This window comes from Ahaetulla prasina, chromosome 15 (assembly GCF_028640845.1).
Source record: "Ahaetulla prasina isolate Xishuangbanna chromosome 15, ASM2864084v1, whole genome shotgun sequence".
Classification (NCBI taxonomy): domain Eukaryota; kingdom Metazoa; phylum Chordata; class Lepidosauria; order Squamata; family Colubridae; genus Ahaetulla; species Ahaetulla prasina.
The window spans coordinates 8,747,814-8,775,618 of NC_080553.1; the positions used below are offsets into that span (position 1 = coordinate 8,747,814).

General features: G+C 45.6%; 1 protein-coding gene across 6 annotated transcripts in view; it reads left to right on the plus strand.

Moving 5' to 3' along the window:
- GOLGA3 (golgin A3) overlaps nucleotides 1-27,805 on the plus strand; it is a 66,590-nt gene that overhangs the window by 37,869 nt on the left and 916 nt on the right. For 5 of the 6 annotated variants that reach the window (XM_058158841.1, XM_058158838.1, XM_058158843.1 and 2 more), the window contains exons 9-23: nucleotides 88-225; nucleotides 998-1,159; nucleotides 2,726-3,094; nucleotides 4,383-4,460; nucleotides 7,709-7,972; nucleotides 9,236-9,330; nucleotides 10,493-10,709; nucleotides 10,799-10,942; nucleotides 12,622-12,819; nucleotides 15,784-15,900; nucleotides 17,627-17,766; nucleotides 20,106-20,238; nucleotides 21,905-22,027; nucleotides 23,788-23,952; nucleotides 25,662-25,819. In XM_058158841.1, the coding sequence (XP_058014824.1) occupies nucleotides 88-225; nucleotides 998-1,159; nucleotides 2,726-3,094; nucleotides 4,383-4,460; nucleotides 7,709-7,972; nucleotides 9,236-9,330; nucleotides 10,493-10,709; nucleotides 10,799-10,942; nucleotides 12,622-12,819; nucleotides 15,784-15,900; nucleotides 17,627-17,766; nucleotides 20,106-20,238; nucleotides 21,905-22,027; nucleotides 23,788-23,952; nucleotides 25,662-25,819 (2,501 nt within the window). The remainder of the gene's footprint in view (nucleotides 1-87; nucleotides 226-997; nucleotides 1,160-2,725; nucleotides 3,095-4,382; nucleotides 4,461-7,708; nucleotides 7,973-9,235; nucleotides 9,331-10,492; nucleotides 10,710-10,798; nucleotides 10,943-12,621; nucleotides 12,820-15,783; nucleotides 15,901-17,626; nucleotides 17,767-20,105; nucleotides 20,239-21,904; nucleotides 22,028-23,787; nucleotides 23,953-25,661; nucleotides 25,820-27,805) is intronic. The other variant, XM_058158842.1, reaches the window with a different exon arrangement.

The window sequence follows — 27,805 nt, forward strand, 5'->3', positions numbered from 1 at the left end:
AGTTGAAGTCCACAAGTCTTAAAAGTTGCCAAGGTTGGGAGACCCCTGCTCTAAATAAAAGCCCTTTCTCTCTCCATTTTTTCCCAGGCTGGACAGATGACTCAAGTTGGCCTGCTGGAACATCTGAAGTTAGAGAACGTAACCTTGTCTCATCAATTAACAGAGACCCAACATAGATCGATCAAAGAGAAGGAGCGCATCGCTGCGCAGCTGCAAAACATCGAGGTAAAGATGACAGAGAATTTCTCTGTGCAGCACAGGTTTCCTGGACGAGGCCTGTTTGATTGACAATCCTTGTAAACCTGCAAAAAGGGATAAGGAATCGGTTCTCAGGAATATCCCAGCCTCTAAACCAGTGGTAGTCAACCTGATCCCTACCGCCCACTAGTGGGCGTTCCAGCTTCCATGGTGAGCAATAGGGGTTTTGTCCGATACAGAAGCACTTTCCTTTTTTTTTCAATTTAATTGACTTTTTAAAAAATGTTCATTGCATTATTTAAAAACTTTTTCATTAGGTTTTCATAAAATTCCCCGTGGACAATTTAAATTTCTGAAAATATACTATTGGTATTGCCCGCACATAAGTTTAGTTCACGTTACATAAGTGAAACTAAATGGCGCTATAGTGCGACCGCAAACAAAGGAGCCTCGTCCCAGAATAGCTCGCACATCTCCCCCCACACCACCCAGCTGCAACAGACAAGCAGAGCTGGTAGCTGGCGCCTCCCCAAACTCAATCCACTATGTGCGAGAGGCATGCGCAGATGATGATACACGGTGCATTACTGTGGAACCGGTGGGCAGTTAGAAAATTTTACTACTAACAGAGATACAAAAGTAGGTATAAAAAGGTTGGCTACCCCTGTTCTATAGCTAAAAGTCTGACTGAGAATCTTTACAAAGGTGCAGTTAACTGCACACATGCGGTTCCCATTTCTTAGAATCGCCTTGGCAGCTGTTTGCCGCAGTTTTAACAATTTCTGATGCTTCTGCCCAGGCTGACATGCTAGACCAGGAAGCGGCCTTTCTGCAGATCCAGGAGGCTAAGAGTATGATAGAAGACGACTTGCAGAGGAAACTGGAGGAGTTTGAGGACGAGAAAGAACAGCTTCAGAAGATGGCTGATTCGGCAACATCACTGGAACAGGAGCTAGAAAAGGTACAAAAGTTTTGCGCGGTGCATTACAGCCAAAGATGATGTGTAAAGGTTGAGGTTGATTCCTGCGGTGGAATGTAGTCTGGATTCCCAGGAGGGAGGGGCTGTGTTCCAGAGGAGTTAAGAGACAACTCAATTCAGAGAGTTTGTGTCTGAGAAAGAGGGTGAAGAGGGCTCCTCCTTAACAGTTCCTAGAACATATGCTTATGGGGACGATAATGTGCTTTAACTTGGCAAGATTCTGTCAGTGGGTGAGGAACAACAAAACATACTTGTTGTGGCCTGCCGGCCGCTGGGCCCTCTAACAACCAAATCAAAGGAGAAGGAGGAGGCGTGGGAGTCAGGGTCAAGTCTGGAGGTGGCTGATGAGGAAGAGGAAGAAACAGCTGGGTCCAATGCCTGACATGCGGATGCTCAGAAGGCAGAGGAGAGAAGAGCAGTGGAAATCTATGGGCCAGTCCTTGGGACAGAAGAGCCACCGTAGCTAGCGAAGCCCCACCCTAGCTCTGGGAATAAAAAACAGGGGGCGGAGATAACTAGATATGGCAAACAACTATTCATCTTCCAGCAGGACTTGTTAAGCCTGTGTTGAGAGAGAAACTTTTTGCCGGGGTTGCTGGCGCTCCTAATAAAGGAATCTTCGAGTTAACTTCAGAGGGTTTGTCGTGTTTGGGGAGCTGGGTCAGAACAATTCTGCTTGGAAGAATCGTTATGTGCCTTCCTTGGTTTTTGGAAGCTGACAATTCTTGAGTTAAGAGTCTATGGCAATTCTCAGTCATCCAGGTCATGGTTGTCCCCAAGGTGCTTTTTCAAGAGGCAGCTGGACTTCCTTGTTATTCTTTGGAGACGTTTCGCTTCTCTTCGAAGCTTCTCGGATGAGAAGCGAAACGTCTTCAAAGAATAACAAGGAAGTCCAGTTGCCTCTCGAAAAAGCACCTTTGGGACGTCTTTGAGTGAAGAGTTAAGGCCAGGTAGAAGGCTGCTGTTGTGTCTTGTCCGCTCTCACCGCAGCCAGGGTCTGCTTATCTGCTCCCGAACACAGAGGAATGTATGCCTCCCGGTCCCAGCCCTGGCTCCATGCCCAAGCAGGCTGCAGAGGAGGGAGCATCCCCCGGCCCCAGCCCTGGCTCCATGCCCAGGCAAACGGAGCAGCTAGACCTCTCCCCCTCCTCCACAGCATGTGAGCCTGAGGAAGGTTTATTTCCAACAGCTGCTGATTGGAGTGACCCTCGCGTCAGAAGACTTGATAGGCGGAGGCAACAGAAGGAAGGGAGGGGCAGGCCTTAATGAGTGCTGAGTCATGGAGCCACACCCCATGGCCTATATAATGGATCTGCTTTCTGGCATTCTCTGAGTCAGGCAAAGTCGAACTTATCTTGCTGAAGTCACTTTCTGGTCTCCTGCCTGCTCTGAGGACTTTGCTAGGACTTTGGGCAGAGCTGCAGAGGCAAGCCTGATTCGGATTTCCCTGACCCGGCCGTCAGCGGAGGAGTGGGACACGACAGCTGCCTTCTTTTACCTTGAAAGGTGATCATGGCGATGGGCAACTTCTTTGTCTTCTTGGCCCAGGTCAAACTAACGCTTCAACAGCGAGACGTTCAGGTGGAGACCCTGCAGCAGGAACAGCTGGATCTCATGAGACAATTGACCTCCGCCCAAGAGATGTTGCAGACCCAAGACCAAACCGTGGGTGAGCTTCAGGTGCGCTACGACGAACTGGAGGCCAGGTTGGCTGAACTGCAAGGAGAGGCCGCCTCGAAGGACGACTCCATCCGCTACTTGCAGAACGAGAAGATCGTCTTAGAGGTTGCCCTGCAAGTGGCAAAGACAGGACAAGAAGGACTCAAAGAGTCCATCCAACATTTGGGAGGCCACACCGAGGCGGCCTCGGATGTTTTGGAGCAGCTCAAGCAAGACATCGCCATCAAATCAAGTCAGGTATACATTTCTCCATTTAACCATCTCCCTTTTTTTTCCTTGGTGTTCTTAGCTATTGCAGGTAATCCTCGACTGATGACCCACAATTGAGCCCAAAATTTCTGTGGCCAAGCGAGACACTCCTTAAGTCAATTTTGCCCCATTTTACACCGTTCTTAAGTGAATCGCTGCAGTTGTTAACGTTAGTAACACGGTTGTTAAGCGAATCTGGCTTTCCTGTTGACCTGTTGCTGGTCAGAAGGTCGCAAAAGGGATCACATGTCCCCGGGACATTGCAAACAGTCATAAATATGAGTCAGCTGTCAAGCATTTGAATTTTGATCACGTGACCGAGGGGATACTGCAACGGTCATCAGGGTGAAAAAATAGAAGAGAAGAATAGAATAGAATAGAATAGAATAGAATAGAATAGAATAGAATAGAATAGAATTCTTTATTGGCCAAGTGTGATTGGACATACAAGAAATTTGTCTTTGGTGCATAAGCTCTCAGTGCACATAAAAAGACAAGATACATTCGTCAAGAATCATATGTACAACATTTAATGACAGTCATAGCGTACAATCAAATTATACTAGGAAACAATATAAATCGTAAGGATACAAGCAACAAAGTTACAGTCATACAGTCATAAGTGGAAGGAGATGGGTGGTGGGAACGATGAGAAGATTAATAGTAGGGCAGATTTAGTGAATAGTTTGACAGTATTGAGGGAGTTATTTGTTTAACATAGTGATGGCGTTCAGGAAAAAACTGCCCTTGTGTCTAGTTGTTCTGGTGTGCAGTGCTCTATAGCGTCGTTTTGAGGGTAGGAGTTGAAACAGTTTATGTCCAGGATGTGAGGGGTCTGTACATATTTTCACAGCCCTCTTTTTGACTCGTGCAGTATCCAGGTCCTCAATGGAAGGCAGGTTGGTAGCCATGGTTTTTTCTGCAGTTCTAATTACCCTCTGAAGTCTGTCTCTGTCTTGTTGGGTTGCAGAACCAAACCAGACAGTTATGGAGGTGCAGATGACAGACTCAATAATTCCTCTGTAGAACTGGATCAGCAGCTCCTTGGGCGGTTTGAGCTTTCTGAGTTGGCGATGGTCATAAGCCACTTATTTCAGTGCCGTTGCAACCTTGAATGGTCACTCAATGAACTGTTACAAGTCGAGGACTACCCGTATTGGCTAGAATGATGGAAATTAAAACGTTGGGTCTCCTAGGTTGAGCCTTGCTTCATGACTCCGCAGGAGATTTTTCTTCTTTAGTTCTTATCCAGCGTTTCCTCTTTTTGTTCTGGTAGGTGGAAAACCTGCAACAGGAAAGTGCAAATCTAAAGAAACAAACCCAGAAAGTGAAGGAACAGTATCTCCAACAGAAGGTCCGTATGTATGCGTGTTCTTTTTCTAAATTTTCTCACTCTTGGAAAAACTGGAAAATATGAAACGTTTTAACCGTGCTCGCACCTTAATTGTCAAATTAAGCACCGGAAATAACACAGATAGTCCTCGACTTAAAACAAGCCAGATTTGTAAGTTTGGGACCATTTTCGTTGCTGAGCAAGGTCGTCGTTCAATGAGCCACACCCGATTTTGCAACTTTTTTTTTTTTTTGCCTCTGTTGCTAAAACAGTAGTGGCCAAAATTGTTGAAACCTTTTGGGAAAAGTGTATTTTCTAAAACTAGCTAATAACACCACTTTTGTTTTGCAGTAGTACCATAAAATTATATATCAATGGAAAGATAATTTAATCAAGAATGTAATGCAATAACTTTTACAAAGGATTTGCTATTAGAATAGCAGTTACGGTATAAAGAAAAAAAGTGAAACATATAGAAAAAGGATATAGAAAAATTATCTCAGAAAAAAACTAGATATACAAAAATGATCATCATGTCAGTTAATACTTAGTTGGGTCACCTTTAGCATGAATTACAGCCTTATACCGTCTTCCCATGGAGTGAACCAAGTCTTTTAGTTCTGCAGCTGTTCTAATGTGAAACCAGGATTGAAGGATTGCTTCTGTTAACTGGGTTTTATTGCTGGGTCTCTTCTGACTAACAAGTTTCTTTAGTCGGCTCCATAGATTTTCAATTGGGTGAAGGTCTGGACTATTCCCAGGGCATTCCAGCAGTGGAATAGGATTACCTTGAAACTCCCCCCCAAAAAAAAAGTGATATTAGCCATCAAACCTCAAAAATACACTTTCCCCCAAAAGGTTCCCACAATTTTGGCCACTACTGTACTGCAGTTCTTAAGTGAATTCAACCAATCGGGCTTCTGCCATTGACTTTGTTTTTTGGCAGCTGGCTGTAAATCACATTTTTCAATACCATTGTAACTTTCAGCAGTTGCTTAACCAATGTTTGTAAGTCAAGGACTACCTGTATAGTTTCCTGCCTGGACATCATGGGAGTTTTTTCCCCTAAAATCAAGCTAATTTTTTTCACTTTTAGATTATGTGTGTTTAACATCTATAGAGTAGAATAGAATAGAATAGAATAGAATAGAATAGGATAGAATAGAATAGAATAGAATAGAATAGAATAGAATAGAATAGAATAGGAGGAATAAGGCATAAATTAGAATTAGAATTGAGTTGGAAGGGACTTTGGAGGTCTTCTAGTCCAGCCCCCTGCTCAAGCAGGTGAACCTATACAATCTCAGACAAGTGACTGTCTGGTCTCTTAAAAACCTCCAGTGATGAGCGCCCACGGTTTCTGGATTCAAGTTGTTCCACTAGTTAATTGTCCTCATTGTTGGGAAGTTTCTCCAGGTTGCTTCTCTCTTTGATCAGTTTCCAACCATTATTTCTTGTCCTGCCCTCTGATGCTTTGGAGAATAGTTTGACCTCCTCTTCTTTGTGGCAATCCCTCAAATATTGAAATACTGCTATCATGTTACCCCTAATTCTTCTTTTCTTTAGATTAGCCAGACCCCAAACCTGCAACTGTTCTTTGTATGTTTTAGTCTCCGGGCCTTTGATCATCTTAGTTGCTCTTCTTTGCACTTTTTTTCAAAGTCTCAACATCTTTTTTGGTAGTATGGTGACCAAAATTTGTGCACTATTCCAGGGGTGGTCTTACTAGCATTTTGTAAAGCGGCATTAATACTTCACGTGATCTTGATTCTATGCCTCTGTTTATTACAACCCAGGATTGTATTAGCTTGTTTGGCTGCTGCTACACATTTGCTGGCTCATATTCAAAGATTCATATTCTTCTTATTGGATCTCTGAAAGTATTTTGGACTTTCGCACCTATTTACAGCATTTTAAGCAGTTGTATTTTTTTCCCCCTGGGATCCCAACTGCCAGCTTGCTGCAGAACAAGAGTTCTTTTTTTTTTTGAAATTTTTTTATTTATTTTTAAGCATAGAAAAAAAATCCTCATCAAATCAATTTCATTACAACGTGCTGCATGGGTGCTAACGTATCTTCCTGCGCATTCACAAAATAAAACATCTCTTTCATACATATATCTTATATTTATCTTTTCTAACACAACTTTCCATCTAACCAATTGTAAAATAAGTCCCATATTTTATAATACTGCTTATCTTCTTGCTCTCTGATTTCAAATGTTAACTTACTGATCTCTGCACATTCCATCATTTTTCTAATTATTTCAGCTTGCGAAGGTAACTTTTCATTTTTCCAATTTTTTGCAAATACAATCCTAGCTGCTATAATGATATTCACAATCAAATATTTAAAATCTCTAGTATATATCTCAGGTATATAGATATACACCTATATAGGGCCCTCTGGTTGCTAAGACAGTCTGCTAAGACAGTCTGTTATTAACACAGCTGCTTGCAATTACTGCAGGTTCTAGTCCCACCAGGCCCAAGGTTGACTCAACCTTCCATCCTTTATAAGGTAGGTAAAATGAGGACCCAGATTGTTGGGGGCAATAAATTGACTTTGTATATAACATACAAATGGATGAAGACTATTGCTAACATAGTGTAAGCCGCCCTGAGTCTTCGGAGAAGGGTGGGATATAAATGCAAAAAATAAAATAAATAAATAGATATATACCTATATACGTCAGGTCGGGGACGCGGTGGCTCAGGAGCTAGGACATTGAGCTTGTTGATCAAGATCGGCAGCTCGACGGTTCGAATCCCTAGTGCTGCCGTGTAACGGGGTGAGCTCCCATTACTAGTCCCAGCTTCTGCCAACCTAGCAGTTTCGAAAGCACATAAAAATGCAAGTAGAAAAAATAGGGACCACCTTTGGTGGGAAGGTAACAGCGTTCCGTGCGCCTTTGCCGTTGAGTCATGCCGGCCACATGACCACGGAGACGTCTTCGGACAGCGCTGGCTCTTCGGCTTTGAAACGGAGATGAGCACCGCCTCCTAGAGTCGGCAACGAGTAGCACATATGTGCGAGGGGAACCTTTACCTTTACCTATATATCTCAGGTATAATTCCCAACATAAAAACTTCTGGCTTAAAGTCAATATGTTTTTTGATCATTTTTTCCAACCACGTGTGTATTTTAGTCCAGTATCTTTTCGCTTCGACGCATGTCCACCACATGTGGTAGCATGATCCAGTGGAACAAGAGTTTGATACTGCGTAATATTTTCCATCAAACAATGATGCTTGGTTCTTGACCCGCAGGTGATGGTAGAAGCTTACCGCCGAGACGGGCTTTCCAAAGACCAGCTAATCAGCGAACTGAAGTCTACCAAGAAGAAGCTGGATGCCGAAATCAAAGAGCTAAAGCGACAGTTCCTTCAGCTTCAGGGTGAGAAGAAATCCACGGAGCTGGAGAACTCCAAGCTGGCGAAGGAACTGACGCAGATTCAGCAGCAGATGGAGGAACTGGAGAGCCAACTCCAGCTGGCCCAGAAAGAACGAAATGACATGGAGACGGAGCTACAGGTGGGAAGGAAAGCTAAATTTAGGAAACCGATAGAAAAAAAAACGAGACATTTCTGTGGTTTTTCCTTCCTTTATTAAAAATTGTTCTTTTTTTTCATAATTAGGGGTAGATTGTAGGGGGTGACACCAAAATATAATTTAATTTTATCGTATTTTATTTATCTCTATGTTAAATTATTGTATTTTTATTCCAGTTTCACTTTAAACTGCATTTTATTCCAATTTCATTTTAAATGGTGTTTTATTCCCATTCCATTTTAAATTGTTTTTAATCAGATTTTAATAATAATTTGTGTCTGGAACGCTGCACTCTGATATGGCCCAAGGGCTAATCAATAAAGTTAAACTAAATTAAACATAATTCCCAGTGCAGGCAGCCCTTGACTTACAACAGTTCATTTAGTGACCATTCCAAGTTACAACAGCATTGAAAAAAAAAGTGACTTGGGACCGTTTTTCACACTTACGGCTGTTGCCGCATCCACAGAGTCACATGATCAAAATTCGGACGCTTAGCAACTGACTCATATTTATGACGGTCACAGTGTCCGGGTTGTCATGTCCATCCCGTTTGGTGAGTCAGCGGGGAAATCGGATTCACTTAACAACCGTGTGACAACAAATGCAACGATTCGCTTAACGGTGGCAAGAAAAGTCGTACAATGGGGCAAACCCGCTTAACAAAATGTTTTCCCTTACCGACATAAATTTTGGCCTCGGCTGTGGTCGTAACCTGAGGACTACCTTATGTTTCTTTTAAGCCAGCCTTGTACCTAAATAGGTAAGCTCACTGCATTAAAGAACGTATAATATACTACATATATTAACTGCTGCTAGGATGGCCTTTGCTCAATGTTGGAAACAGCCATGTGTGCCCTCAGAGAGACTTATTATACAAAAGATTATGAATTGCGCTGAAATGGACAAACTAACTCTGAGTCTGAAGGATAAGGAGACATCAGTATTTTATGGTATATGGGAACGGTGGTATGGATGGATGGAAAGGAGATAGGAATTTTTAGTTACTAAGCATAATCAATAGATAAAATAAGAATACAAATATGTAGAATTTAATGTTTGTCATTATTGCACGGATTATTGTCAGATGAAAAACACCACAAATAGCTGTTAAATGATATAAGCTTTTCTTTTTCCTTTTTTTATGCTTTTAATGTAAAAAAGTTCAATAAAGTATATTAAAAAAAAAAAAAAAGAACGTATTGTTTCAATTTTCCTTTTGTGCTTTTTTTCCAAATTCCCCAGTCTTTGAGGTTCGACCAAGAACAGATGTCAGCTCTTGTCAAAGTAAACGAAGACTTAAAACGACAAGTCGATGAAATGCAACAAGAAACGAAGATGTGAGTATAACTTGTGTTAGTTTACCTGAATCTTAACACATTATACCTGTATCTGTTCTTAGGTAACCTTTTGACCATTACAAAACGTGAAGGGCGAAGTGAGGCATGTTATATAATACTGTTGATTCTGTCCTAAGAATTGTACATTGCACGTGCCCTCATTAGTTCTTGTGACATTGTGCTTTACAACCTTCCCACCGTCACTAAACGAACTGTTGTATGTCAAAGACTACCTGTATCACTAACTGCGCACATCACACTCAGAATCTTAGTGGACAACCAGCTAAATATGAGCCAGCAATGTGCGGCGGCTGCCAAAAAAGCCAACGCAATCCTAAATTGCATTAACAGAGGGATACAATCAAGATCACATGAGGTACTAATACCACTCTATAAAGCCTTAGTAAGACCACACCTAGAATACTGCATCCAGTTATGGTCACCACGCTATAAAAAGGATGTTGAGACTCTAGAAAGGGTGCAGAGAAGAGCAACCGGGATGATTAGGGGCCTGGAGACTAAAACATATAAAGAACAGTTGCAGGAACTGGGCATGGCTAGTCTAGAGAAGGACCAGGGGAGACATGATAGCAGTCTTCCAATATTTGAGGGGCTGCCACAGAGAGGAGGGGGTCAAGCTATTTTTCAAAGCACCCGAAGGCCAGACGAGGAACAATGGATGGAAACTGATCAAGGAGAGATTCAACTAGAAATAAGGAGAAATTTTCTGACAGTGAATGCAATCAGCTGATAGAACAGAAGTTGGCTTTAGAAGTTGTGGGAGCTTCATCACTGGAGGCTTTCAAGAAGAGATTGGACTGCCATTTGTCAGAAATGGTGTGGGGTCTCCTGCCTGGCCGGGGGGGGGGGGTTGGACTAGATGACCTACATGGTCCCTTCCAACTCTGTTAATCTGTAATTAGCACCAAGGTGCTTCCAGATTGAAAGGATTACCCAATGACATCACCAGGGGGGAATCCCCAGTTGGGGGGCTCCTTTCATGTTCCTGGCAGGAGCTGGAGCAAAGGACGGGAGCTCTCCCCATCCCTCGACACCACTCGGGTCTCGAACGCGAGCTTGCTGCTCGGCCACCAGCATCTTAACCACGCGAGCCATCACATTCTTTTACGGACTGCCGTTTGTCGTTGGGTTCCCTTTCTAGGGCCATTAGCGAACAGAAGCAGAAAATGAAGAGGCTGGGTTCCGATCTGAACACAGCCCAAAAGGAGATGAAAGCCAAGCACAAAGCGTATGAGAACGCCGTTGGCGTCCTCAGCCGGCGCCTTCAGGAGGCCCTTGCTGCCAAGGAGTCGTCCGAAGCTGAACTGAATGAACTCAAGGCCCAGTTCTCCGAGAGCGAAAGTAACCACGCTAGCCTGGTAAGCAAGCTCATTTCCTTGATCTTCTGAAACAGTGGCACCCTTGTTCCGGCGGGGACACTAACCCAGACTGTGCCTCTGGCTTTCAGGAACAGATCCGTACTCTGGAGGCGGAATTGCAGTCTCTAACCCACAGTAAGATGGTCCTCGAGAAGGAGCTGCAAGAAGTCATCTCGCTCACCAGCCAAGAACTGGAAGAATACCGAGAGAAGGTCCTTGAGCTTGAAGATGAGGTAATGGCTAAATGGCTTATCCCAGGGGTGTCAAACTCGATTTCACTGAGGGCCGCATCAGGGCTGTGGGTGGTATTCAGCCGGTTTGCACCGGTTTGCCCGAACCGGTAGCAGAAATAACAGGTGGGCCTGACCACCCCGCTCCAGCTCTTTGCCATCCTATTTAGGCACATTTTGAGGCCGGGAGCCTGTGCAGAAGGCGCGCGAGCAGAGCAAATGCGCGGAAGGCCGGGCACATATGTGGAAGGCAGGCGCATGCACGAACCGGGCACATGTGCATGAAGCGGGCGTGCGCGCACAGGGCAAATTGGTAGTAACATCATGTGGCTGTGGTTGACCTCGGGGGTGGGGGGGCAGGCCGATGTGGCCAACTGGGTGGGCATGGCTAGTTTGATGCCACTCCCCAAACTGCTGGCATGTTTCCTCTTCGCATTGGGTAAATCAGGATGGCCCTGTGGGCCGGATCTGACCATATTGCAGGCTGGATCCGGCCCACGGGCCTTGAGTTTGACACCCCTGGCTTACTGGGTTGCTCCACCATCTTACACAGACATAACCAAGCCATAGTGCAACTGGTTTGACTCCACGATCTAGTGTGAGTTGGTTGGTTGAGTTGGATATGGCCAAAGCCGTTGACTTTGGAGATGCAGTGGCTTAGTGGGTAAGACACTGAGCTTGTCGATCGAAAGGTCGGCAGTTCAGCGGTTCGAATCCCTAGTGCCGTGTAACAGGGTGAGCTCCCGTGACTTGTCCCAGCTTCTGCCAACCTAGTAGTTTGAAAGCAGGTAAAAAATGCAAGTAGAGAAACAGGGACCACCTTTGGTGGGAAGGTAACAGTGTTCCGTGCGCCTTTGGCGTTGAGTCATGCCGGCCACATGACCACGGAGACGTCTTCGGACAGCGCTGGCTCTTCAGCTTTGAAACGGAGATGAGCGCTGCCCCCTAGAGTCGGGAACGATTAGCATGTATGTGCGAGGGGAACCTTTACCTTTACCTTTAAAGCCGTTGAAGCCATTCTTGGTTCTTGATAAGGAAGGACCTTAAGGAGTAAATGTCAGCACATTCGGCATTTTCTGTCAGCCATGTTCAACTGGAATCCTTTAACCCCAATTCCTGAAAATGGCGGAGCTAGTCGTTAGGGGCAAGCAGTCAACTCTTCGCTGAGTTAGGTTGAAAACTGGGGGGTCCTTGTTGCTCTCTGAGCTGGGTTGTTTTCTTGCAAACATTTCACCACCATACTATGTAACGCCATCAGTGCTAGAAGGGAGTGGTGTTCGTGGAGGAGGAGGAGGAGGACTGCGGGGTCCTTGTTGCTCTCTGAGCTGGGTTGTTTTTTCACAGACGTCTCGTTACCCAACTAGGTAACATCATCAGTGCTAGAAGAGAGTTGAGTTTGTTTACATACGAGTCGTTGCCCTATTAAATTTAAAAAGGCAAGTATTTCTCAGAGCCTAAGAAAAGAGAGAAATGGGTCCTAGCTTATCCCTCTCGTCTTCAAAATTGAGTGTTGTCTTTAGCCATCCAAACCTTGTTTGGGCCCAGTCCTTAGGTGACGCTGAGGTACCCCTGAGAAAGGTCTTCGGGGAAAGAGGTCAGTATCTTTTTTTTTTTTCTTTTTATTGAGGATGCCGTGCAGTGTCTTTAATGAGAAAAAAAAAATTGTTTGTGTGGCCACGCAGCTTCAAGAAGCGAGAGGGTTCCGGAGGAAGATCAAGCGCCTGGAAGAGGCCAACAAGAAGCTTTCGCTTGAACTAGAACACGAACGGGGAAAACTCACCGGCCTTGGCCAGTCCAACGCGGCTCTGCGAGAGCACAACCGCATCCTTGAAGCGGCTCTGGCCAAGAGAGAGGCGGATTTGGTGCAATTGAATCTCCAGGTAGACTTCTCCTTCTCCTCTTCCTCCTCCTCCTCTTTCTCTTCCTCCTCCTTCTTCTCTTTCTTCTTCTTTCTCCTCCTCTTTCTCTTTCTCCTCTTCCTCTTCCTCTTCCTCCTCTTCCTCCTTCTCTTTCTTCTGTTCCTCCTTCTTCTTCTCTTTCTTCTTCCTCCTCCTCCTTCTCTTTCTCCTTCTCCTCCTTTTCTCTTCCTCCTTCTCTTCCTCCTCTTCCTCCTCCTTCTATTTCTCCTCCTCTTCCTCCTCCTTCTCTTTCTCCTCCTCTTCCTCCTTTTTTTACTCTTCCTTCTCTTCCTTTCACCTCCTCTTCCTCCTCCTTCTTTTCTTCCTCTTCCTTGTCCTTCTTTTTCTTTCTCCTTTCCTTCCTCCTCCTTCTTTTCTTCCTCTTCCTCCTCCTCCTCCTCCTTTCTCCTTCTCTTTCTTCTCTTCCTCCTCCTTCTTCTCTTTCTTCTCATCCTCCTCTTTCTCTTCCTCCTCCTCCTCTTCCTTTTCTTCCTCCTCCTTTTCCTCCTTCTCTTTCTCCTTCTCTTTCTCCTCCTCTTCTCCTTCTTTTCTTCCTCTTCCTTCGCTTTCACCTCCTTTTCTTCCTCTTCCTTGTCCCCTTTTTCTTTCTCCTTTTCTTTCTCCTCTTCCTCCTCCTTTTCTTTCTCCTCCTCCTCCTCCTCCTCCTCCTTTATGAAAAAAGCCCTTCTCTTTTTCAATTATGAAAACTTCTCCTTCTCCTCCTCCCTCTTCCCTTCTCCTCCTCCTTCTCTTTCTCTATTATTATGAAAACATCTCCTCTTCCTCCTCAGTCTACTTCCCAGTGGTGAAGATGCTAGACCATTCCTAGGTCTGTGCTGGTTATAGGAAAGTACAGGAAGTCCTGGACTTACGACCACAGTTGACCCAAAATTTCCGTCGTTAGGCGAGATATTTGTTTAAGTGAGTTTTGCCCCATTTTAAGACTTTTCTCGTCACGGTTGTTAAGCCAATCGCCGCAGTAGTTAAATCAGCAGCACGGTTGTTAAGTGGCTCCGGCTTCCTCATTGACTTTGTCGGAAGGTCGCAAAAGGGGATCCCACATCCCTGGGGACACTGTGACCATCCTAAACCTGATCCGCTTGCCAAGCATCCAAATTTGGATCACATGACCACAGAGATACCCATCAGTTACATTTTTCAGTGCCATTGTAACTTTGAGCGGTCACTAAACGAACCGTTGTAAGTCGAGGACTTCCTGTATCATGAGATGCTGCCTTCTTAATGAGATCATGGCTCCCTCTGATCTCCTCCTGCAGCTTTCTTAGTGAATGGTTTCCAGATGTTTTAGACCAGGGGTGTCCGAACCTGGCAACTTGAAGACTTGTGGACTTTATTTTATTTATTTATTTATTCGATTTTTTATACCGCCCTTCTCCCGAAGGACTCAGGGCGGTGTACAGCCAAAAATAAAAACAAACAATACAATATACAATTTAAAATACAAATTAAAAAACTTATTTTATAATTGGCCTAAAAAACTTTAAAATATATAAAACTAAAACCCCATTAAAATTAATAATAAATAATTTAAAATCAATAAAATTTAAGCCAGCCCCGCGCGAATGAAAAGATGTGTCTTCAGTTCGCGGAAGGTCGAGGTCAGGTATTTGGCGTAAACCCGGGGGAAGCTCGTTCCAGAGTGTGGGAGCCCCCACAGAGAAGGCCCTTCCCCTGGGGGCCGCCAGCCGACATTGCTTGGCGGACGGCACCCTGAGAAGTCCCTCTCTGTGAGAGCGTACGGGTCGGTGGGAGGCATGCGGTAACAGCAGGTGGTCCCGTAAGTACCCAGGCCCTAAGCCATGGAGCGCTTTAAAGGTAGTGACCAAAACCTTAAAGTGCACTCGAAAGGCCACAGGTAGCCAGTGCAGTCTGCGCAGGAGCGGTGTTACGTGGGAGCTACGTGTAGCTCCCTCTACCACCCGCGCAGCTGCATTCTGGACTAACTGAAGCCTCCGAGTGCACTTCAGGGGGAGCCCCATGTAGAGAGCATTACAATAACTTGTGGACTTCAACTCCCAGCTTTGCTGGCTGAGGGACTCTGGGAGTTGAAGTCCACAAGTCTTAAAGGGACCAAGATTGGAGACCCCTGCTTTAGACCAGGGGTGTCAAACTCAAGGGCCGGGGTCCGGATTCGCCCATGGGATGCTGGACCTCGGGGCCTCCCTGGAAACAGCGAAGGACCGGCCTGCGGGGCCTCTGCCAGCAAAAACGGAGCCCCGTTTTCGATGGCAGAAGGTTGCAGGAGGCCGTCGCAGCCGAAAACGGAGCTCAGGAGCCTGGTTTCGTTGGCAGAGCGCTCGGGCCACCACGGGTGCCCCCAACACGGAGTGACGTCAAGCTGACCATGCCCCCTTGGCCACACCCGCTGCCCCTCCCCCAAGGTCAAACACAACCCTGATGCGGTCCTCAATGAAATTGAGTTTAACACCCCTGCTTTAAACCCTGACTCCAGCGCCAAGGCAGGTCCTTTGTCCTGTGGGCGAATTAAATGATAAACGAGTGCAGAAATAAACGGTGCTGTCAGTAACACCCCCAACGAAAGAAGACTCCGAGACCTGAGTTTCCTCAAAGTTCCATTTTATTAGAGATGTCATATTGGCACATCTGGGAAAACCCGAATCTGAGAGCTTCCAGTTTTTCCCCACCCAAAGGAAAGTTCAAGTCCCTTTCCCTGCACCCACATGTCCATCACATGGTCCAATCATCCACCGTCCAAATCATCCGACTCCAGGTGCCATGGCAAGGCGTCCTTGACTCTCAGAAAGGAATGTTATTTTGACTACATGTCACCCATACTCTATGCAAGCACCCCTCCCATTTTCCAACATTACAAAAGGTGGCAGGCCTGAAGGCCCAAATGTTAAAAGGTGGCTTCCGGGTTTGACAGGTGCATTCTCTGCTTTGTGATTCTTCCCCGTCTTCCAGGTCCAGGCGGTTCTGAGGAGCAAAGAAGAAGAAGATCAAAAGATGAAGCAGCTGATTCAGACTTTGCAAATGGCTTTGGAGAAAGAAAAAGCCAACGTTTTCAGTCTTAAGGAACAGGTACAGGTCCTGGCTGAAAGCGTTCAGAGCTCGGTTAAGGACTTCTTGGGTGCTTGGTCACCTCTGGGCAGGAGGTCAAGATGGTGTACGGTATAAATGAGTGACTTTGCCCAGGATTACTGTGAACATTGAGAAGATGTAAGACTTGGAAATGTGGTGTTCCTAGGGAGAAAAGGAAAGAAGCAGGTGTTCTGACCTAGGCTTTCCCAAACCACGAAGCCGACTCCTCCCCCCCCCCCCCGATAAAACCCCTTTTATTTAGTTTAAAGGGAATCCCTCTCCAGCAAAGTCCCAGCAAACAGTCTTTCATGAGATTTCACAACTACAGACCTTGATCAGGCTCGGAGAGCTGCCAGGCCGGTATCTTCCACACGCCACTCTGTAGCAGACAACACTTGGCAAGAAGTCAGGAACAGATCTTCACTCTAATGAATTGAACTAATTGCCTCCTGCAAACTCCCCTCCCCTTTCGCTCCTCTTTATTCCGTATAGGAGGGGCCATTCACCGTTCACCTGTGGCTTTACTCCTGAGTCGGCCCTTGTTCCTTAGCTGTTCCCTTTTCCTGGCAGCTCTGTGCATGCGCACATTGGGAACAGGCTCCAGCTGTTCTTCTGCCCCAACTGATGTCCAACTCCGAAGGCAGCTGATAACTGTTGGGCGTCCCTGGCCCCATCTCTGCCTCTGATGCAGAGTACTCATCGGAGCCTTCCCCAGACTCCAGTACTGGCCCATGTTCCTCCCCAAACTCCTTACTGTCTGAGTCCGCCACCAGCTCTGCTGGCCACTGGTGGGACACAACAGCAGGTTGTTGAGGCCCATCTGCTGCCAGAAGAACTAGCAGCAGAGTCAGATGACGAGGAGGTTGAGGGGGTACCTGGGCCAGTTTCGGAGCCTTTGGAAGGCTCTGATAAGGAAACAGCATTGGAGACAGAGGCAGAGGGAGGGTCTTCTGTCCTCCCCTCGGTGGAGAGGCAGCTGTCTTCGGGACCTGAGCTGAGTGAGGGGGAGGAACAGATGGGGCCCAGGGAGGGGCTGGCTAGCGTCTATGTCTGCCTTTCCCCGAGAGCCGGCTTATTGCTTTCCATTGCTCTCCTCCCCTCTCTACAAATACAGAGGAGAGGAGAGCAATGGAAAGCAATAAGCCGGCTCTCGGGGAAAAGTAGACGTAGACACTAGCCAGCCCCTCCGTGGCTGGGAAATAAATAGGAAGGGTTTGGGAATGGCGGGTTGTCACTGACAACCATTCGTTTTGAGTGTACAGCAAGCAATTCAGATTCCTTGGCTAAACCCGGGCTTGGTCAGAACACAGGTTTAGCCTGATCAAGTATACCTGACAGGGAACACAACCTGATAAACTAACTCTACTTTATTGTAAAGCGACCTCGACAGAATCGTGCAAGTTTGAAAGTGCAATTTTCCCACCGTCTCCTTTACAGCCTGAGAAACTAGGGTTCTGAATCTCTTGCCCCACCCATTATGCAGCTGTGGGCTACGCTGCCTCTTATCTGACCGTTTCCTAAGCAGCATCTCTTCTTCCTGTCTCCTTAGTGGGTTTTTTTCCCCCCACATAGACTGTCCTACAAATGGGTTGGACTTCAACTCCCAGAATTCCTACCTAACCATCTAGCGTAGGGAGCTGAAACCTGACCCATCTGCAGGGCACCGAGGTTGGGAAAAAGGGGCTACCTTTTGCCAGTGTGGTAATGATGCAACGTGCTGTGGCAGGTTACGACGACAAAAGCGGAGTCGGCACACAATCGTCGGCATTATAAAGCTGCTGCCCTGGAACTCGGCGAGGTCAAGCGAGAGCTGCAAGCCAAAGAAGTCCTGATCGAGGCTCTCCAGGCTGAAGTCGACAAGTTGCAGTGAGTGTTTAAGCACTGAGTGCTGCCTTAGTTGTGTGCGAACAGCGCAAATGAGGGGAGGGAACCTTGTGTACCTGGGACAGTGAGCTGGAGAGAGGCAACCTACAGAAGGACTGGTGGAACCTGGGGAGAGGAGGGAGTTAAAAGAGGTAGCAGCCTGTAATCCCTACATGGCCACAAGCGAACTAAACCCAACCTCTTCTTTGAGTGCCATTGACCCAGTGGTGGGATTCAGCCAGTTCGCACCACTTCGGGAGAACCGGTTGTTAACTTTCTGGGCAGTTTGGCAAACTGGTTGTTGGAAGAAATCATTAGGGCAGAGAACTGGTTGTTAATTTACTTGAATCCCACCACTGCATTGACCCTTATCTAACTTCTAGCAGGTGCTAACTGTGACTTGAGAAGATTCCTGCGTCTCCCTTAGCAACATAAATTTTGGGCTCAATTGCCACAATTTTTTTTTCTTCCTTTGGGCATTCCCACCACATACGGTCAAATTGTCCTGGGACATTTCCAACACATTGAAGAGTATTATTTGCTTATTCTTGCTAAATCTTGTGAGTGGGAAATGCCACCTGCAAAAACATCTTATATAAATTTTCTTTGTATGATGTTCGTTGCTAGAGTAATTTTTGGCATCAAATAAGGTGTCGGCTGGAAGAGATCTTAACATTAAAAATAGAAGTTAAACCGGGACTTTTCTTATTAGGCATTATAGAAGGCAAATATAACAAGAATACAACCGATCTAATATTACATATATTAAAAGCAGCAAGAATAGCTTTTGCCCAAAAATGGAAGGGCAAAGACACCCCCTCGGAAGAAGCGCTAACTAAAATCTTTAATTGTGCAGAAATGGACAGACTTACCTTGGAGCTCAGTGTACTATGAAATCTGGACTAATTTTTATGAATAGGAATAGGAATAGAATAGGAATAGAATTTTTTATTGGCCAAGTGTGATTGGACACACAAGGAGTTTGTCTTGGTGCATATGCTCTCAGTGTACATAAAAGAAAAGATACGTTCATCAAGGTACAACATTTACAACACAATTGATGGTCAATATATCAATATAAATCATAAGGATTGCCAGCAACAAGTTATAGTCATACAGTCATAAATGGAAAGAGATTGGTGATGGGAACGATGAGAAGATTAATAGTAGTGCAGATTTAGTGAATAGTTTGACAGTGTTGAGGGAGTTATTTGTTTACCACAGTGATGACGTTCAGGAAGAAACTGTTCTTGTGTCTAGTTGTTCTGGTGTGCAATGCTCTATAGCGTCGTTTTGAGGGTAGGAGTTGAAACAGTTTATGTCCAGGATGGGAGGAGTCTGTAAATATTTTCACGGCCCTCTTCTTGATTCGTGCAGTATACAGGTCCTCAATGGAAGGCAGGTTGGTAGCAATTATTTTTTCTGCAGTTCTAATTATCCTCTGAAGTCTGGTTGGAAGAATGGTTGGACAGGAAGAGGAATGCTAAGATGAAGGTGTAATGAATGTCTAGAAATGGATATCTCAATGTATATTAAACTTGTATGTGAGATATGATTATATTGAGGATGGATTAACCTACATACTTGACATGGAAGAAGTAATGTAAATTTGTACAAAGATAAAGAAGTATAGCATTTATTAGCTTAAATTTGACGACAATGTTTAAAACCAGTGACGTTAAACCATGTCCATTGTTTTTAATTTGAATTATTAATTAAAAAAAACTTTTAAAAAAAAAGATAAATAAATTTTGGGGTCAGTTGTGGCCCGAAGTCGAAGTCCTATCTTTAACTCATAATCATTAATGCTGTTGGCCAGTAGTTTCTGAGAACAGTGATGTTATTTATTTATTTATTTATTCAAATTTTTATACCGCCCTATCTCCCGAAGGACTCAGGGCGGTTCACAGCCAGATAAAAACATGCAAATAATACAGGTAAAAACAACAATTAAAAAACTTATTAATTAGGCCGAATTAAAAATATCACTAGAATAAAATAATATAAAACCCCATTAAAAACTAAATTTAAAAACTAAAACCCTAGGCTAGCCCTGCGCAAATAAATAGATGTGTCTTAAGCTCGCGGCGGAAGGTTCGGAGGTCAGGAAGTTGATGAAGCCCTGGGGGAAGCTCGTTCCAGAGGGTGGGAGCCCCCACAGAGAAAGCCCTTCCTCTGGGTGTCGCCAGTCGGCACTGCCTGGCGGATGGCACCCTAAGGAGTCCTTCTCTGTGAGAGCGTACGGGTCGGTGGGAGGCGATCGGTGGCAGTAGGCGGTCTCGTAAATAACCCGGCCCTATGCCATGTTCTCAAGGTGATTTGAGTCTCTTTGTCTGTTCTAGGGCAGAAGATGGAAAACACTCCGAGGAAGTCTCCCAGATCCAGCGAGAGCTTGTAGATGCTCGGTCCCAGCTTCAGCTTCTGCAGAAGCAGCTGGATGATCAACTGGACAAGCAACCTGTAGAAAACCAAGAGGTGAAATCTGGGTCTTGGCCGTTCCTTTCCTCCTTGATTGGGCATTTGGGCTTTACGCGCGCGGTAGGAAAGCACTGAGGGAACACAGTAGAAGAAAACAATTGTCAATTAAAAGGAAATTGGGTGGAAGGGGAAAAAGATCTGAACTGATGAGGAATCTATGTTGCAACTGCATTGGAAATGTTCGGTGTGGGATCCTTGGTGCTCTCTGAGCTTGACGTCATCAGTGCACTGATGATGTCACCTAGTTGGGTAATGAAACCTCCGCAGGAAAACAAGCAAGCTCAGAGAGCACCAAGGACCCCTCATGTCAAGTGTAATATTCAAGTGTCAAGGGATGCAGTGGCTCAGTGGCTAAGGATGCTGAGCTTGTTGATCGATAGGTCGGCAATCCAGCGGTTCAAATCCCTAGCGCCGTGTAACGGGTTGAGTTCCCGTTACTTGTTCCAACCCATAATTAGTTAATGTTTCCCTTTAAGTGTAAAGTTTACAAGTTTGGATTTTTTAACGGAGGTGGGGAAAAGACAAAAGCATTGTTAAGCATTTTGTTTTCGTTGCCCTATTATAGCTCATCAGTATTTGGAATCTGAATATAAGGATCTATTTGCCCCGCCCTATATAATATGTAATAAAACCGTAAATCTAGCTGCCACAAAATGCCTCCTGGCTCACTTGGCACTCCCAAAGGTTGCGTCAGGCTCCAAAAACCAAGGAAGACCTGCAAAATTACTTCTGAGCAGTGTCCTTTATTGTTCCTCGCCTGTAGACAGAATCTTGCCAAACTCAAGTAAGCTAGTTACGTCATTAAATACACACTCTGAGAATTTCTAGGAAGAAGCTGTCTTGATTCTCCTAACCAAACTATCTCAACCAGGGGTAGTCAACCTTTTTATATCTACCGCCCACTTTTGTATCTCTGTTAGTAGTAAAATTTTCTAACCACCCACCGGTTCTACAGTAAAGCATCATGTATTGTCGTCTACGCATGCCTCTCGCGCATCGTGGATTGGGTTTTGGTGGGGGCGCTGGCTACCAGCTCTGCTTGTCTGTTACAGCTAAGTGGTGTGGGGGGAGATGCGCAAGTATTCTGGGACGAGGCTCTTTTGTTTGCGGTCGCACTATAGCGCCATTTAGTTTCATTACATAACGTGAACTAAACTTATGTGCGGGCGATACAAATAGTATATTTTCAGAAATTTAAATTGTCACGGGGAATTTTATGAAAACCTAATGAAAATGTTTTTAAATAGTGCTATGATTTTTTTTTAAAAAGTCAATTAAATTAAAAAAATCCCTACCGCCCACCATGAAAGCTGCAACGCCCACTAGTGGGCGGTAGGGACCAGGTTGACTACCACTGATCTAAATTTTGTTGTCTTGGTCCTCTGAAATGCAGCCCCTCCCTGCTGGGAATCCAGACTGCATTTCACCACATCTCGAAATTACTTCTTGGAGAGAAGGGATCTTCATTGGTTTTGAGCCAGGATTGGTAGATGGATAATTCATATTCTTGAACAGAATTCCTTCATGGATGGTTGACTGCAAAAGAAAGCCCCCTTTGAAATCTGTGCTTTGCACTGAATGGAAGCCCACACTCTTGTGCTACTGACCTCTCCAGTCTGTCAGAAGCTTGTCGTAATTTTGACTTGTCTGTTTGTCCTTGCAGCTGGAAGACCTCAAATGGGAAGTTGAACAGAAAGAGAGGGAACTCCAAGCTCTGAAGCAACAGCTGGATTTGACCGAGCAACGCAGTCAGAAGGAGTTGGAAGGCATGCAGTTAGTTCTCCAGGTATTTTCACTGGATTCTACAGATGTTTCCCGTTCTAGGCAGGTCATTCTGAAAGAATTAAAGAGGCAAAATAAGATTCCGAATGAATAAAAATAAGATCAGAGCTGTTCCAGGCCTGAATTCAGATTCTGTTTCAGACTTAACTAAGCCTGCTGTTCTAGAATCACTATCTTGGCGGTAAAAATTTTGCAGCAAAGTTGGCACTTCACACTGGGCTGATACTGGGTTCATTTGGCCTTGGGTTCAACATAATGCCAGTTATGGTAGTTGAAAACCACCGCTTATTACTTGGTGTGTTGTGTGAACACATCCTGGTGGAAATAAATATTGCCTTAATACAAGTACGTGAGCTCGGCTAGTGGTCTCCTGAGTAGATATGATAAACTTGTGCTCGAGTTAGATTTATTGTCAACTGTGTCCAGTTAGCAAACCCAAAACAAGGAAACACTCTCGGGAGAATTGAATTCCCAAAAGTAAAACTTTATTGGATACACCATGTTGGTACTGAAGAAACGAAACCAGTTCTGGTTTCCCGCGCAGATGCTTGCCCTGTTAAACAATCCTTTCTCCTTCTCCCTGCCCCTGGTTGATCACATTGTCCAATTATGAGAAGGTCTTTTGTTATGAGAACAGTCCGTCTCTTTCTCAGGCACCTGCAGCGCGGTGACCTTGCTGGCTCCAAGCTCTCGCGATCTCTGCACACATTCTCCACATTCCATCTCCTTCCCCCCCACCCCAGTTCGTTGGCAAGTTAAAAAGCATTAGGTTTGAACGAAGCAAAGCGGTTCCATCTTATTGTCCGTGATGATCGTTGCTTAACCATTGACAACAAACTTACATTGAGGACCTGCATACTGCATGGGTCAAAAAGAGGGCTGTGAAAATTTTTACAGACCCCTCACAATCCTGGACATAAATTGTTTCAACTTCTACCTTCAAAACGGCATTATCGGGCACACCAGAACAACTAGACACAAAGACAGTTTTTCCCCCATGCCATTACTCTGTTGAACAGCTAATTCCCACAACACTGTCAACCTATTTACGGAGACTGTATTACTATTCTTCTTCTTATCCTTCCTATTATCTGTCCTTTTCTACTTATGACTATAACGTTGTTGGTTATATCTTTACGATTTAGATTGTTTTATTTAGTTTCCTAGATGATTATGTTGATTGCTTAATTAGTATCCCATGACTAACGCTGAAGGGACACAGTGGCTTAATGGGTAAGACGCTGAGCTTGTTGATCGAAAGGTTGGCAGTTCAGCGGTTCAAACCCCTAGTGCCACATAACGGGGTGAGCTCCCGTTACTTGTCCCAGCTTCTGCCAACCTAGCAGTTTGAAAGCACGTAAAAAATGCAAGTAGGAAAATAGGGAGCACCTTTGATGGGAAGGGAACAGCGTTCTGTGCGCCTTTGGCATTGAATCATGCCAGCCACATGACCACGGAGACGTCTTCTGACAGCGCTGGCTCTTTGGCTTTGAAACAGAGATGAGCACCGCCTCCTAGAGTCGAGAACGACTAGCACGTATGTGCGAGGGGAACGTTTACCTTTATGACTATCTCTAAGTGTTGTATCTTATGATTTATGATGAATGTATTTTTATGATGATTATAATCATGATTTATCACTTATATCTTTTATGTACACTGAGAGCTTATGCACCAAAGACAAAATTCCTTGTGTGTCCTATCACACAAGGGCCAATAAAGAATTCTATTAACGGTTTCTTGGCAATCCACGCTTCCTTCTAGAACCTCAAGACGGAATTGGAGATGGTTCGGGACGATTTGTCCATCACTCAGAAAGATAAATTCATGCTCCAAGCAAAAATGTCTGAACTGAAGAACAGCATCAAGACTTTGCTTCAACAGAACCAGCAGCTGAAGCTGGATTTGAAACAGGGGAAGATGAAAAAGGTATCTGGAGAAATGGAGAGGATTCCCTCCGTTTTCATGCACGCAGCTTTCTCGTTAGCCTCGATCCCAAGCCTGCAATCCAGATGACGTTTTGATCTGGAAGTTGCTTTTCTGCTTTAGCCACTGTGTGAGATTGGACTGCTGAGGGACCTCCTGGTTGCTGCAGTCCATGGACTATACATAGATACCCTGTTTCCCCGAAAATAAGACCCAACTGGAAAATAAGTCCTAGCATGATTTATCAGGATGCTCGTAATATAAGCCCTACCCTCCAAAATAAGCCCCAGGTAAGATTGTCATCCAGATGGATGCATTTAATACTGTATTCCCCCAAAATAAGACCTATCAAAAATAAGACCTAATGCATCTTTTTGAGCAAAAATTAATATAAGAACCGGTCATATTTTCAGAGAAACACGGTAATCCTCGACTTACGACCCACACAGTGAGATAGATATTAATTAAGTGGGTTTTGCCCCATTTTCCGATCTTTCTTGACACCGTTGTTAAGTGAACCACTGCAGCTGTTAAGTTATTAAGACTGTTGTTAAGTGAAACTGGCTTCCCCATTGACTTTGCTTGTCAGAAGGGGATCGCACGACCCCGGGACATTGCAATTGTTGCAAATCCGTGCCGGCGTCCAAATGTTGGTCCACATGACCATGGGGGATGCTTCAAACGGCTGGAAAAACAGTCATAAGTCACTTTTTTTGTTGTGATGTTGCAACTTCAAACGGTCACTAAAAAAAACGGTTGTAAGTCGAGGTCTACCTGTGTTGCAGTCTCTGGATCTACGGAGGTCCTGACTTTTAAGATCTCTTAAGTTCTCTGTCGGGGTTCCAAGTAATACACCCACAGCAAGAAAACTCTGAGGCAGGTAGATTCAGGAGTGGGCCTCTAAGGGGTTCGGGAGAACCTCTAGCTAAGATTCTGTGCAGTTTGGAGAACCCCCAAATCCCCCTCCTGGCTGGCCCCGCCTACCGCACCTCTCCCAAGAGTCCCCACGCAGCCTCTTTAAGTGCAGGGGATGCGTGGAGGCTTGGGGAGGGTGAAAAACGGGCCTACCGGAAGTTCGGGCAGGCTGGAAACAGGCGTGATTCTGGCCTCCAGAAGGCCTCCGGAGCCTGGGGAGGCTGTTTTCACCTTCCTGGAGGCTTGAAGAAAGCCTCCGGAGCCCAGAGAGGGAACCGCACACCCCGTCGTGGTGCAGGAAGCCAACTAGGCCACACCCCACCCAGCAACCAGGCAGAGAACCTCTTGCTAAAATTTTTGAAGCCCACCCCGGGTCGATTCCTCAAAGAACAGCTTTATTGGATATATCGTATTAGCACGTATCTGGTGAAAACCGACTCTGAAGGCTCCTGCGATTTTCACCAAATTAAAAGTTTGTCACTTTCTCAAAACCGTCAAGTCACATGGTCCAATCACAGCGCTGTCTGGTTGCCTGGTGATATCACTCCACCTTCCTTCTGACCAGGCGTGGAAATGTCCTTGGTCCCCAAGAGACCAAGCTACAAAATCCCAGCTATCTCAAATCCCACCGCCCCATCCCTCAGCTCCAGTGTGGCAACACTGAAGCGGTCAAGATGGCTTCGGTCAGGTCAGCTCCTGAAGCCCTAATGCAACCCTGAGTTGACAATTCTCCGCTGTTAACTGTAAACCCGAAAGTCAGTTTGTTGGTCGATGTTCTTTTGTTTTCTTTGGAAAAGAAGAAACTCAAGGGGGAGACCAGTTCGAATCCGGTGACCCCGGTGAAGATTCCCGATTGTCCTGTCCCAGCTGCTTTGCTAGAAGAGCTGCTGAAACCCCCATCGGCTGTGAGTAAAGAGCCACTGAGGAACCTCAACAGCTGCCTCCAGCAACTCCGGTGAGTCACGTTTTTCTGTCGCTTTCAACTCCCTATCTATCACCAAGAATCAAAAAGGTGTTGTGATCCAGGCCTAAGTAGGTAGTAATAAACTTAGTCCGTGGAAAAACAAACTTGATTCGAACAGCTGTGTCGTGTCCCACTCCTCCGCTGACGGCCGGGTCAGGGAAATCCGAATCAAGCGTGCCTCTGCAGCTCTGCCAAAGTCCTAGCAAAGTTCTCAAGGCAGGCAGGAGACCAGAAAGTGACTTCAGCAAGATATGTTCGACTTTGCCTGACTCAGAGAATGCCAGAAAGCAGATCCTTTATACAGGCCATGGGGTGTGGCTCCATGACTCAGCACTTATCCAGGCCTGCCCCTCCCTTCCTTCTGTCGCCGCCGCCTATCAATTCTTCTGACGCGAGGGTCACTCCAGTCTGCAGCTGTTGGTAATTGACCTTCCTCAGGCTCACATGCTGTGGGGGAGGGGGAGGGGTCTAGTTGCTCCGTTTGCCTGGGCATGGAGCCAGAGCTGGGGGCTGGAGGTACTTCTTCCTCCTCAGCCTGTCTGGGCATGGAGCCAGGGCTGGGGCCGGGAGGCATACTAGGACATTCCTCAGCGTTCGGAAGCAGATAAGAAGGCCCCGGCTGCGGTGAAAGCGGGCGAGACACAACAAGCTGGGAATTTACTTCATTCCCAGTGTCATTCAACTCAAAAGTAAGACAAATGCTTCCCAACACAAATTCCTCAATTATCTCACAAACCTTAGTCCAATTAGGCAAACTGCCAAAGGCCCTTCCTGGCACATGTCCAGAAGCCACAAAAACAAAGACGTACATGAAGCAAAAGATGAAGCAAAAGACGCAGCTACAACGTTGTTTTCCGGCAAGCTGAAACATCGGTGCTGGTCTGTTTTAAGCCTTATTGGAAGGGCCAATCATCTCTTGGTCCTACTCCCAAGTTGTCCTCTCTGCTTGAGCTGTTCTTGCCTTCTGGAAGCTCTTCCCATGCGTGCATTAGGAACAGGCTCCTCCTGTTCCTCTGCCTCACTACTATCAGTCTCTGGAGGCTCTGGAGTCTGCATCTCACTTCCCTATGGCCCTGGCCTCACCTCAGCCTCATCGCTGTCCGACTCCGTTGCCAGCTCCGCAGGCTGCTGACGGACCACAACAAAAGGGCCATGCGCAAAAAACGAAAAGCACCCAGAAAGAAATAATCTCAAGTTATACTGTCAGTGAACCCCGCTCCTAGTTTGCTAAGCAAAAATCTTCCCGAGTTTGCCCCCTCAGTAAAACTCTGGCAAACGGACTCTCTATTTCGGATGCTCTTGCCGAAATCTCTCAGTTGCAGGAATTCTGTATTTTTTTTTTTATTATTTCAAGTAGTCCTCGGCTTACGACCACCTACGGCCGAGCTCAAAATGGCGAAGTGAGAACGATCGTCAAGGGAGCTCTTTGCATCATTTTACGAACCTTTCTTGCCAAGGTTGTTGAGCGAATCATAGCCGTCGTTAAAGTTAGGGTAGTGAAGGGAATCCGGCTTTCCCCCCCCCCCCCCCCCCCCCCGCACCTACGGACTTTGCCTGCCAGAAGGTCGCAAACGGTGATCACGCGTGACTCTGGGACACTGCAACCGTCATAAATATGAACCAGTTGCCACGTGCTTCAGTTTTGATCACGTGCCCGTGGAGATCCTGCCAAGGTCGTAAATGTGGAAACAAAAAAAAATCATAAATCACTTTTTTTCATAGCCGTTGAAACTTGGAACGGACACTAAACGAATGGTTGTAAAGTCGAGGACTACTTGTATGTGACTGGAGGTGTTTTGTTTTTTTTCTAAATTAATTTGGGAATCACGAGTGCTATTTTGAGGTTGACACGTTTTTACGGCCAATGAATATCGTTATATTCCTATAACAAAGGGTCGGGGTGAGGGGCTTTTCTTCCCAATTCGGATGGCCATCCAGAAGCAGGATTTTTCTTAATAGCAATAGACTTATATACCG